Source organism: Orbicella faveolata, unplaced genomic scaffold (assembly GCF_042242905.1).
Source record: "Orbicella faveolata isolate gen_17 unplaced genomic scaffold, um_ofav_v1 contig_13, whole genome shotgun sequence".
NCBI lineage: Eukaryota > Metazoa > Cnidaria > Anthozoa > Scleractinia > Merulinidae > Orbicella > Orbicella faveolata.
Window position 1 is genome coordinate 27,420,001 of NW_028301540.1, and position 12,500 is coordinate 27,432,500.

At 37.8% G+C, this 12,500-nt stretch overlaps 1 protein-coding gene across 1 annotated transcript in view; it reads right to left on the reverse strand.

The window, feature by feature from the left end:
* The window catches only part of LOC149115853 (uncharacterized), a 10,107-nt gene extending 8,629 nt beyond the window's left edge, over nt 1-1,478 (reverse strand). Inside the window, exon 1 of the mRNA XM_089285264.1 lies at nt 1,275-1,478. Within this exon, the coding sequence (XP_089141390.1) occupies nt 1,275-1,326 (52 nt within the window). The 5' untranslated portion in view covers nt 1,327-1,478. The remainder of the gene's footprint in view (nt 1-1,274) is intronic.
* Between the last annotated feature and the right edge of the window lie 11,022 nt (nt 1,479-12,500).

Below are 12,500 nucleotides of genomic sequence, written 5' to 3' on the forward strand. Positions count from 1 at the left end.
CGCTGCTGTAAATATAAGCATAACCATAACCATAAACGTCGTTCACCATTTTGCTTTACTGAAACGAGGAGGTATCGAACCGAAAATAAGACAGTTGTCCATTCTGTGCATACTTACGTTATGCTTGCGTTATTACTGCCGTTAAGCCCTGACAAAACGGAATCGCAGGTAGTCGCAAGTAGCCCCAAGTTGAACTAGGGTAGAGACTTTGTGTTGGGTGGCAAGTTTCCTCGCAAGTACACGCAAGTCGCTAAAAATAAGCCCATTTCAAAGTTACGGGCTTAGTCCCGCGCAGCCAAAATGTAACAATCAGGCAAACAAAATCCTGTATTTCATTGGCTAATAGGTTGCTAGAACAACGAATGGACGTCACGCAACCTGGGTTGACTTGATTTGGGTAGCCAAAAGATGAAAAACGCGTCGATTTGCGAGCAAATTTTATCAAAGTGAGCTCAAGTCATCATGAAAATTAAAAATCTCATAAGCTGGACTATTATTACGAAAAAATATAAAAAAAATGAATCCGTTTCTCGTGAATCGAAGTCCAAAAGGTGAGCTCCGAAGAAACGCGTGTTTTTTTGTTGTCGCAATAGGCCTTTTGCACTGGCAGTTGGTCAAGTGACCGATAATTTCTGAAGTTTTTGCAACAGCTGTATCAATTTTAAAACAGTGGTATATTCGAACACAGTTCTCTTAAAGTGTCTTTTAAGCAAAGTATCAAGATTTTCCATTTTTCGAGCCTGGGTAGCGATTCTCGATATTTAGAGGCAGTGACTTTTAATTCTAATTGATTGATAGAATCTACACGAGATCGTGTTATGGAAATCGAAAAAAAAAAAAATTGTATATCATGCTTTCCTTCACCGTCTTCGCGCAGTCCGAAAACGTGAAATTTCACTTCCGGTTGGGTCAGAAACCGATAGGGGTGGAAACCTGGGGCTAGGCAGGCTGTGAGGTCAAAACAAGAATGTAGATGTACACATCCTTCGTACATTTTCACAATTTTGAGCCACTACTGGAGTCACACGAGAGTATTTAGGAGTCCTAGTATATTCCACTTTTCAAGTTTTCGTTTCTATTCGTTTTGTTCGAAAAATATGTCTTGTTCTGACGTCACGGCCTGACTATCCTCAGGTCTAGATTGATTGATTGATTGCAACTGTTGCACTTACTGAACACAGCATGGTTGGCGAAGACATTGATAATGTTTAGTGTGTTACATTACTTTGCAACTAATATATGATCCAAGTGTGAATCAAGTAGGATAGAATTACCTTTTTTCATCTTGCAGCACTTGAATCTCTTACGAGACCTGTAGCTGGTCATGAAATAACCTGGTCTGCATCTTCCATAGTAAAACTTAGCATGTTCACGCGAGTAGTAACAGGATCCATAAGTATTGGGATGATTCTGGGGACTGCAACATCGCCACTCCTTTGACAGGGGTGACCTATCAAAGCCACTCAAGTAATAACCAGTAGGGCATTTCAGACCGCGATAAATGCTAGAATTGAAAAAACCTTCAAATCATCAGTCTGCGAGAAGTGCAAACGTGCATGACTTTGTTTAAAAAAGCATCACAAGAATACAATAGAACGCCAAACTGCAAGATAATAGAGCTCCTCTTTGTATATTTGGCTTCGAATGCTTTTTATAGTACATTTTTAAAATTGTCAGACATTTTGACTTGAAAGTGGAGGATTTCACTGTCTCAGCGAAAAATGTGCGCTCACAGGCAAGATGACGTAATCTCGTTCCCAGATTTTTTATTTTAGCTAGTTAGGAAACATCGTCAAAACATCCGATGGGCCCAATTTTACCAGTGTAAATTAGTTGTCTGTACTTCCGTATTTTTGAAGACAATTTTATGTTCAGCAGGGAGAGTGAAATGGCATAGCCCTTCTAAACAATGAGCTCTATTTCAAAAACAGAAGTTCCTGTCAAAAAAAAGAAAAAAAGAACATTGATTGCTTTTTACACCTGCTCATTTCAACATTTCGAGTTTCCTAAATGCAACATTTATTTTGTTATGTCTTTCCTGTTCTCAGTTGTTCTGATTTCTTACCTAGGTATTAACCGTCTTGCAGTTACACATTCTACAGACTGATTGGCGTAACTAGGATCATCCGCTTCACAGCATCTTACTTTCGCCGACATTTCGTCAAAATATCCACGAGTCGAGACGCTTCTAAGATACATATTTCTCCGGGGGCACTTTGGGTAATTCGACCAGGGTGAATAATCACAGGTCTTGCTCGTGACATGCTTTAACATCAGGAGTGTGATGATAACGTAAATGGCGAACACTAACCGCATCCTGTAGCCACTTTATACGTACTTTACTGAGTTTTCTCAGCAGAGAGAAAGCTGGCAGCTTACCTTAAAAAGAGAGACATAAAGTAAGACAAATAAGACAGACTCCCTCAGTCCTTCAGGGTCTTATTACAGACCTTAAGATCCGCGTTTCCCGCGGGGCACGAACCGCTAGGGGTCACCTGACCAGAGCCAGAAGTCACGTTTGAGGTTTTCGACTCGCGTTTTGAACGTCAAGAAGTAAAGGGTCGTTAGGCGTAAAAAATGAGAAATCGTAACCGTTAGTCGTAAAATACGTTAACAGTAAGGAAAGTGAAGGTTTCAAGATCTCATGTCAAGACTTTTCTGTGTCTTGTCTTGTGGCTTGTATGCTAAATTAGTCTGCAATTCTTATAATTATGTTGTATATTAAAGGTGCCATCATTTATTATTACGTTTCACAGTAATCAAAATAAATTTTTAAATTTTTTAAGCAATGAAAGTGGATTTTTAACTTTTTAAAAAAATAAAGTTGAACCCAGCTATTTCGAATCCTCAAGGGAAACGAAAAATAGTTCGAAATAGCGGGAGTTCAGATATGATAATAAAAATTAATTAGTTGTTGATGATTAATACATTACATTACAATACATTATAGTTCACAATAAACTTATTTTCACCAAGATTTATTCATCATTAACAATTGCACTATGTATTACTGTACTACAGTACTACAGTACTACAGTACTACAGCGTTTATTTGTTTGAGCAACCGGCTAAGGCTGGGTTAAACTGTCACGCTTCAAATAGATGATATAGTGCGCTTTCATTTGTCAAACACAAATAAATTAACCAAAGGGAGGAAGCGAACATCGATGTAAGTGTAAATTTGAAGTGTTGCAGGGATATTTTGACATGTCTTGACATTAAGAGTGCCTGCCTGTAAGAATCAGACAAATTCTTAATTTCGCCCAAGGGTCGAAAATTCGATTTCGCTCATATTCTTATGGTAGATAGGCTAAGGCATGACGAAAACTACTGGATAGTTTTTTTGGCAAAGAAATATGCAAATTACCAAATTCCGTTAAAATCGTCATTTGACGCACCATTTTATTAAACAAGTTTGAGAGCCTCGCATGCAAAACCACATCATTCTTCCGTCTTAAAAGCACTCAAATATTTTTGTGCAGTGTTTAAATGTGTAGTGGTTGATTTTAGGGAATGTTGCTGGGTAAACGCTAGCTATATAACAATGTCTTATGTTCTCTTTCAAGTCAAACAATGGAGTTCGAAATAGCGGGGAGTTTGAAATAACCTAGTTCGAAATAGCTAATAGTAAATCACTAAAAAAGAAACAAGGGCAAATCCAAGGGAAATAGGTTTCAGTTGGAAATAACGGGGAATTCGAAACAGCCGAGTCCAAATTAGTGGGGTCCAGCTGTCAGCCGTTAGGAAAATATATTAACGTGCCGTTACGCGTAGAAAAGCCTAAATATTAACCGTTAGCCTTAAATGCCACCACCCTATTGACACCCTCGAAGTAGGTTTTCACGTAAGTCGTTTACCTGAAACTTTATTTCCTTCAATTTTATTTTGTGCCTCCTACAAATGCTGAAATCGAATAAAGTAACTCTTTTTCTACAAATGTATCATATTTTTAGCCAAGCAAGCCATTTCTAGCTTTTTATGTTGTTTGTAGAAATGATCCTAAAAGAAATCCCATATGAAGGCGGCTTAAGTTGAATGTTATTTTTTTTTTTTTTATTTTTTTTTGTGATGCTTTATTTTTTTAGAAAGCTACACCTGCAATTAAACATACTTTCTTTTCCAAAATTTGCGAATTACCAATGCCAGTGACAGGATTATTTCTATTCGCCCCAATTTTCTCCAATCTAAATTGTCTAATGTTCAAACGGCAGACGTCTGACCACAAATCGCAGTTGTGGACGTTTGCGGTAAACGTGGATCTAAAAGTCTCTAATAATTTATCTCTTTTACATAGCCATCTACGACTGTATCACCACTAAATGTAATAACAACGCTAAATATTATACCAACCGTAAATGCAATAGAGTGGTTTTCATTTGAGTGTTGAAGAGTAATTCGTTTTGCGCTTACTACGCTACGCGACTGGCTTAAAAAAAGCCCGCGCCAATTTTTCATCCAATCAGAAGTAAAACCAAAACCAATCGTAGTTCATTCACACACGCTTTCCCGCGCTTTGCGTCAGCTACGTGTAATTAATTCGAGTTTTGGTTGGCTAACTGTAATGTGTGTAGCCTTTGTGATTGGCCAGAGTGATTACTTTGGTTTTGGTTTTACGACACTCAATTGAAAACCCCTTTAAAGGTTAACGCTAAATGTTATCAAAAAATTAAAAGAATATGTTTAACAAATATTGTTAGGAATTAAAGGTTCTATTAAGCTGAATAATTAACAAGCACCTTTGTGTCAAAAGCGCGGCAATTAAGAGTGTTATTGTTGTTAAAATGAACCATTTGTTAATTTTTGTTATGACAAGTTGAAAATGAATGTACAATTTGCAAAGTTGGTCACTACACTACCAAGCAAACTTTTGCGACACACTTTCAGTCCGACTTTCGACACACTTTCTACCGTCAACAGGTAGTTCTCAGATTTCTCAGTTACGGAAAATAATATCTGGACTAGAAGGTCCTTAGCAAAATTGTCCAAAACAGTTTGGGAAACTGCGTTATGCCTCGGCTATGCTCGCTAAAGTTCGGAAAGTCGTCGTGATCTTTGGGCGATCTTAATACAGCTTTCTTACATTTGGCGATGATACACACGACTAGTCAACGCAACTAGTTGCAAAGATTGCACGGAAGCTGAAAGGGAACTGAACGGAACAAGACTACACTGTGTTAAATATTTTCAACGCTTTTCATATTTGAAATATATCTCATACGAGAAAATTGATATATTTCTTACAGATGCAGTTTTCTATTGTCTCAACTGAACCATGTCTTGAGGTTAATAAAGACAGTTTGGATCCAGTCAGTATCACTTAAGACTGAGCATGACCTGGCCTGTCTAAACTTTGGGCGCTGGGGAGAGCAAACACAGTGATATGTCTCAAGTATTTTCTGATAGGAAAAAATTCATTCTTCCAATGAAACTGTCGTGTTTTTGTTTATTTAAAAAAGCATATTTTGATGGGAAAATTAAATTGAATTTGATTTCGGCTGCCACTATAATTTGGATCGATTTCAAGATCACGTCGACAGAATTTTTTCAAAATTGCATTAAAGTGGAAGGTACATGTAACAAAGAGAATAATTTTTCAATTTGGATTATCTTATTGTTTATGGACATGACTTCAGTTTAATTTATTGATTAGTTTCTTAAATAGTGGCATACCGTAAATTATAAGAGTAAATGTCACTGAAAATCAAAAAAATCGTGGCCGCGGTCAAAAAATCAATTTTGCTTAAACTTCGTTAGTTTGTAGGCCTAGGTGACTAACTGCAGAATATCAGGTAAGTTTTTAGTTTTATGTCACGGTCTTCCTCAGTCAAGATATATTATTATTTTAATCTGCTGATCATCATTAACTCTGAGGTCCGGATACTCAGATACACTTTCCGCATTTGAGTAAAAGATCTAAAATAAGCCTAATCTAGCAGGACAAAAAGCTGACCGGTAGAGCGTCAAATCTTCTGAACGTTTCGCCAGAGGTTTTTCATGTTTATGATTTCATATTTGTGGGATGTAGAAAACTTTTTTCATGGACGCCAATCAAAGTTTCATAAAATTACACTTGAACCCTTATTCATTTCTCGCATTAGCGCCTTCACTGCAATTTAAAATCGGTCGATTCGAACGAAGTCTTATTTTAAAATTTCTAAGCTGATGACTTACAAGTTTTTTGTTTTTATAAGAAAGGAATGCATCATTGATTTGCTGTAACAATTAAAATAACCCAAAAAGCGTTTCATTACAGAGGAGATCGAAGCTTCACGTCGCCGCTAGACAAGAATGGTGTACATTTCAGAGATGCGGAAATTGTACTTTTGGGCAAGTTTCTTTGACGTTGAAGAAAACGATTCACATTAGATTCCACAAAAGTGGAAGCGTAACTCAGGAAAGCTGTGTCCGAATCTCTTTAAATTTTGTCAAATTGTCGGAAGATTTGAGATACTACCAGGTTTTTCCATTCTTACCGACATTCACTCGTAATTATTGTTTTTATCACAGCATTTCAGAAGCTATGGCATCGCCGTGGTTATAGTTTGCTCTTGCTTGCATATTTTGTGCAAAATTCGTTCCCTGATTAGCAGAGTTGGCGCTACGACCTTGAAAATAGTAGGTTTACCTGGACTATATAAAGAACGATTTTAGACAACTTATCGTCCTTATCAGCGTGAACTGAAGCGGAAAAATTAACGTTCAAAGGCATTTTAATCTTTCAGTTTCAGTTTTAAAATATACGTTGTTCGTACAATTTGAAATTTTCTGATTACCTTAAATGCAAAATTAAAATGTATACAAGCTTAGTTGATAAACCTCGTTGGCGTCTTGCACTTTTCAAGCAAGCCCGAGCGCCACTCTCGCCTCAACAAGTACAGAAACTTCAACTACGACTCAAGCATAGCGGAAACGCCTTGACAGCCTTGCAAGGCAAGTCGTTCAATCCGAAAAATGTCAGAAAAAAAAATTGCCATACGTTTCAAGGGTAAAAGAAGGCTCATTAAGAACTGTAATTTAATTCCTATCAACACGCAAAAAGTTGTCAGCAAAATCTCAGCGTTTGGTTTATTCCAAACTTCGCAAAATTTCAGCCTCAATACAGTTTTATAAAAGGATTCTTATAAAAACAGAGTGCAGTGCAGGGAAACCTTGGTATTTCATTCTTTATTTAAGCTTGACTTCTAAACATCTAAACTTCTCGCCTACGTGAACATCTGAGCTCGGCAAGAGAGAAAAAGAGAATACCGCTTGGCAACTTGACAGCAATCATGTTCCTTTCGATACGTTGACCTTTCACTTTCTTACGACATCCTGTCTGTGAAGAACTGAAGCATCCTTAGTATCTATCGGTGTACACTGAATTTACATTTGCTGTTGCGACACACTTGCGCTTTTTCGGCTTTAACTAATCGCTGGGGAAATTACATTATTGACTTTGGGATTTAATGGTAAATATTTCTTCCAGGGTATTGACACTGTCCAATCAAAGATGACAAGCTAACTTAACGTTGGTACAGTAGGTTGGCGAGAATTGAAATTTCCAAAACGGTCATAAATTTTAGTATAGCTGACCTGGATTTAGAATGAATCGTCAACAAATGAATACACTGATGAAAAAAGTCAAATCATATTGCTCAGAGGTTGTTCACAGTCGCAAATCTTTTGACTGATCGTTCTATAACTTTGGATTATGATCTTTACTTATTTTTTTTTAAAAAGTAGATATGTGCCTAACGGAAACAGTAAGCTTTGTGGGGCTTTAAATAGACTGAATGCCTTTCAGCCTCTTCCAGGCGTTCAGTGAGTTAGGGCGCAGCGCGAAAGACAGCGCACGAAAAAATAAAAAAAAGCGCGGCGAGAGGATCGGCGCACTTTTTTTATTTTTTCGCGCGCTGTTTTTCGCGCTGCGCCCCAACTAACTGAACGTCTGCAAGAAACTAGATGCCTTCCAAAGAAGCGATTTATAAATGATCAAGTTTCGTATTACCAATTTGGGGTTCTAAAAAGCACGTGCTAGCCTGTGAAAGAGGAATTGGTTGGTAAAATTCAAAAGTGAAAAAAATGTCTTCCATGTATGTAATCAACAGTAACAGAACGGGGAGAAACTTGGCAAATAACTATAAAAATAAAGTATAGTACTTGTTTCAAATCCCTTCAACGGCAGCCTACTGGACGGATGCCATAATGCTCATTTCTCGGATGTGGTTTCATCGTTATATCTAGAATAATTAAAGGCGAGGCAAGTGTTATCAGCTGAGGCTGACAATGAAGAAGACGGGCTAGAAGTTAACAGCCAAACAACCTTAATTTATTCTCGGCTTTAAAACTTGTGTCATTTTATGTGCAATAACGGAACGACCAGCTTGCTCCACACTTCGAAAGCTTCTAAATCGCGTTTAAAGACTTCAGTAATGGAAGTGGGTTTTGATCAATGACATGGAATACTTGTAGAGTTGTGCCCTGAACAAAAGCATTTGGATCAGTGTTAGTTCGGCGAAGCACACGACTGATGTACTCACTGTCTCGCCCTGTAAAAGGGTGAAGTGCGAGCGCGAACCGTGTATGATTGTACAACAGATATAAATATTCGTTATTATTATTATTATTATTATTATTATTATTGTTATTATAACCGTAAAGGACTTAGAAGAATGCACTGAGCGCCATAATAGTTTTGTGGACAATTTGTCGTCAATAGTCGGGAATCACAGGGAAACACAAAACCTCGCTACTCTAACCACGTGTTCAATCTTTTCAAATATTAATTTTGATGGAAAACAGTTGTGTCATCAATTGTATACTTCCCATCTTGCCTCTTACCTAGACCCCACAACAGCGCCACAAGGAAAACCGGTAGAGAGTAGGATATGTTAGGTTTTTCCTAGACGTTTCTTCGTTCAGTCTAAAGCTTTCCGCGTTGATATAGATTATCAGTCAGTGAAATGTTATCTTTCATTCATGTCACTGGCATATTTTTTACAAGTGTTAAAGATTGTCAAGACAAATGTGAGGAAGTCAGCCGGGTAGTTTCCCGCTTGCCTCAGACAAAGTCCAAAGACCAAACTGTTCTTTTCGGGACAGGAGACAGTCGTCTGCACATGCTCGAAATACCGCCGAAATAAAATTTTGTAGGGTATTGAAACGACACCTCAAATTTGCGCAAGGAAAGGACAGAGTGTTTACCGAGGTTTAAACATACTGAGGTTCAGCTAATTACTTACAGTACATTAGTGCAGTATTCGCCAACTCTGAGTTAAATTAGCAAAGTTTATCTGTCAACAACTATGAATTTCCTTTTTTTGTCACTCGCAGCTACTGAAAAATGCAAGGTTGAATCGACCAGAGCGCCATTATCTGCATTGCTCCATACACTACATTTACCTTTCAGCCGTAAACGAAGGTTCATTTAAAAACATTATGTTAGTTTACTGTACTTCATTTTCCATCAACACGCAAAAAACAAAAATGTTGTTAACAAATTTGTTTGATCGATGCCATCACCAGTACTTCAGGTTCGCCATTCCATAAGAAATACGAACTTGTTTACAACTTCAACACCGCAAACCACTCAGATGTTGTGCAAAGCATGCTTTCAACGATTGTTGTTATTTTATATTATTTTTTTTGTGTGTGTGAAAATTCGTCAAGATCCTTTTTTAAAGCTCAAACAACCCGAACACGACCTCGGAACACCCATTTGGTCGCAATTCGACTGGATCAGCAATACAGTGTAAAAACTGCAAACCGCAATACCCCGGGTTATAATAAACATTTCCCTTAATCCACACCAAAAAATGCGCAAATCCGCATGACCTCAAACCCTTACGTCACCCTGCACAACGTAAACTTAAACTTTCGACAATTTAAATCTCAATATTCTTATGGAAAGATTCTTATCAAAAAAGTGTAGCGCACGCAATGAAACTCGCCTTCGCATTTCGTTTTTTACTTAAATCTGACTTCTAAACATCTAAACTTCTCTCATATGTAAACATCTTAATTCGGCAAGATACTGCAAAAGAGAAAACAAACGGAATTCCGCTTAACAACTTGATAAGAATCATCTTCCTTTCGAAAAGTTGACTTTTCATTTTCTTAAGACATCCTGTCTGTGACAAACTGAATCATCCTGTGAATCCCAGGCTGTCAGTGTACACTGAATTTACATTTACTGTTGCGGCGCACTTGCGCTATTTCGGCTTTAGCTAAACACTCCAGAAATTACATCGTTGACTTTAGGATTCAATGGTAAATATTTCCTTCTACGTATTTACAATTACACTGTCCAATCAAAGATAAGAGGTCGACCGCCCGAATGTTGGTACAGTAGGTTGCCGAAAGGTAAACTTTCCTAAATGGTCATTATAAATATGGCTGACCTGATCATGATAAAAATAATCAAACCATGTTGCTCAGGGGTTGTTCACAGGCGCTTATCTTCTGCCTGATCGTTATATACTTAATTATATTTTTAAGGAGATATGTGCCTGGCGGAAACAGTAAGCTTTGTGGCGCTACAAACAGGATGCTAGAAAATCGACAGTGAAAACGTCTTCCACTTAAGCAGTCAACATTACTAGAAGGGGGTGAAACTGGATGAATAAATAATAAAATATAGTACTGTGCTTGTTTTAAATCTCGTGCATTGCAGCCTTTTGAAGGGATGTCACAATTACGAGGGGGGGGGGGGGGTACTCCTTTATATGGGCTTTATAGGTATGTGCGGCCCCAAAGGGTATGATTTTTTGGCCATTTTGGTCATAAATAGGGTATCGATTTTGGCCATTTTGGCCAGAAATAGGGCATGGTTTTTGCACTCTGGTCTTGAATTAAGCATGTTTTTTTAGAAGAGGCTCCTTTTTATCATTATCGATAAGACCATCAACAAAAGCCCTTCATAAATCATGTTTAGAGCAACTGTGCCAGCCGCAACCGCCATAAATAGGATATCGAATTTTTGGTCAGGTCATAAATAAGGCGAGGAAAATCGCAGATTTTGGTCACAAATAGAGTAAGCTATAAGGTTTTTGGGAAGCGGGCCGCACACCCCGAACCAATTTTTCTGGGACAACCCTCCCCCCCCCGGGGGGGGGGGTCGCAATGCACAGATATCGAAAGTGGTTCCATGGTTTTATCTAGAATAATCAATGGCGAAGGCAAACTTTATCAGCTGATAGTTTTAATAGAGGATGTCCGCTTAATATAGTGTCCGCGTAATACAGGTTTCACGGTAATAAGAGAGCATCCTTAATTTATTCTCGGTTATAAAATTTGTGTCATTTTATGTGCAATAACGGAATAACCAGCCTACTCCACACCTCGAAAGCTTCATAATAGTTTTGTCGAAAATTTGCCGCGTTGTGCTTTTATAAATAATAACGTTTAACATTTAACGGCGAAGTTATGAATGTAACATGAATTAACATAAAAATTTGCACAGGACACCATTTCATCTTAAAAACTGTGAGAAGCTCATCAAAAGAACGGATTTGTAAAAGGTCACCGTAATTTTTTAGCCAACAAATCTGATAAAAGTGAATCTTAACTAATTTATGACTCTGATTACAGTCATCCCACGTTAGTTTACACAAAACCTCTTCAAGTCTCATGAAATCTACACTATGTTCCGTGTTTTTAAATGTTTGATAGAAAATATTGTCCAGGCAAATCAATGTTACTTACCCCCTATCTTGTTTCTCACCTGGACTCAACAGAAGCGCCACTAGGAAAACCGTTAGAAAGAGAACGTCAGGTTTCTTCGCTGCTCTGAAACTTTCCGCGTTGATTTTGACTTTTTACTATGAAATGATATCTTTCATTTATATATGTCAATTACATGTTCTAAGTTGTAGGGGTTGCCAAGAGAAATATGAGGTAATCAGCCGGGCGGTTTTCCGCTTGGACGAAGTCCAAACAAAAAATTTCCCTTTCTGGGGGTCTCAATAGGATTAACCGTCGCGGCTGAAAAATGAGCCAAAAATTGAGCCAGTTGGGCGTAAAATATGGAACATTCAACCGTTAGCCGTAAAAATTTGTAACGGTAAAAATATTTTAGCCACTAAAGTGAAAGTCTCAAGATCCAATTTGCATGGAAATTTCCATCTATCTTCCTGCACCACACATGTTAAGGTACATGAAAACCCATGTACCTTAAGATGACACATAAAATGTATGAGGAATATTTATACAGCTCTTAAATCGTTCCCTGTTATGAACGTGTCAGATAAAATGAGATAGCCCTTAAACGAAATATAGTGAGTGAGACGAAGCAGATGTTATATATGATATCGCACAAAGTTAATTGTAAGATGCACAACACCCTGTCACGGTCTTAGCAAGACAGCTCTCTTTGGAAGATTCATGGACCTAGAAACAACATATGTCAATACATTGAAAAAAATGTTCTGAAATCTTTTAACTTTTCGAAGAGTTCGATTTAGTTTCTTGTTTGGTTCGTGTTCACTGTGTTTATCTTGGGCTGCATGTATCGATTTCAGCAT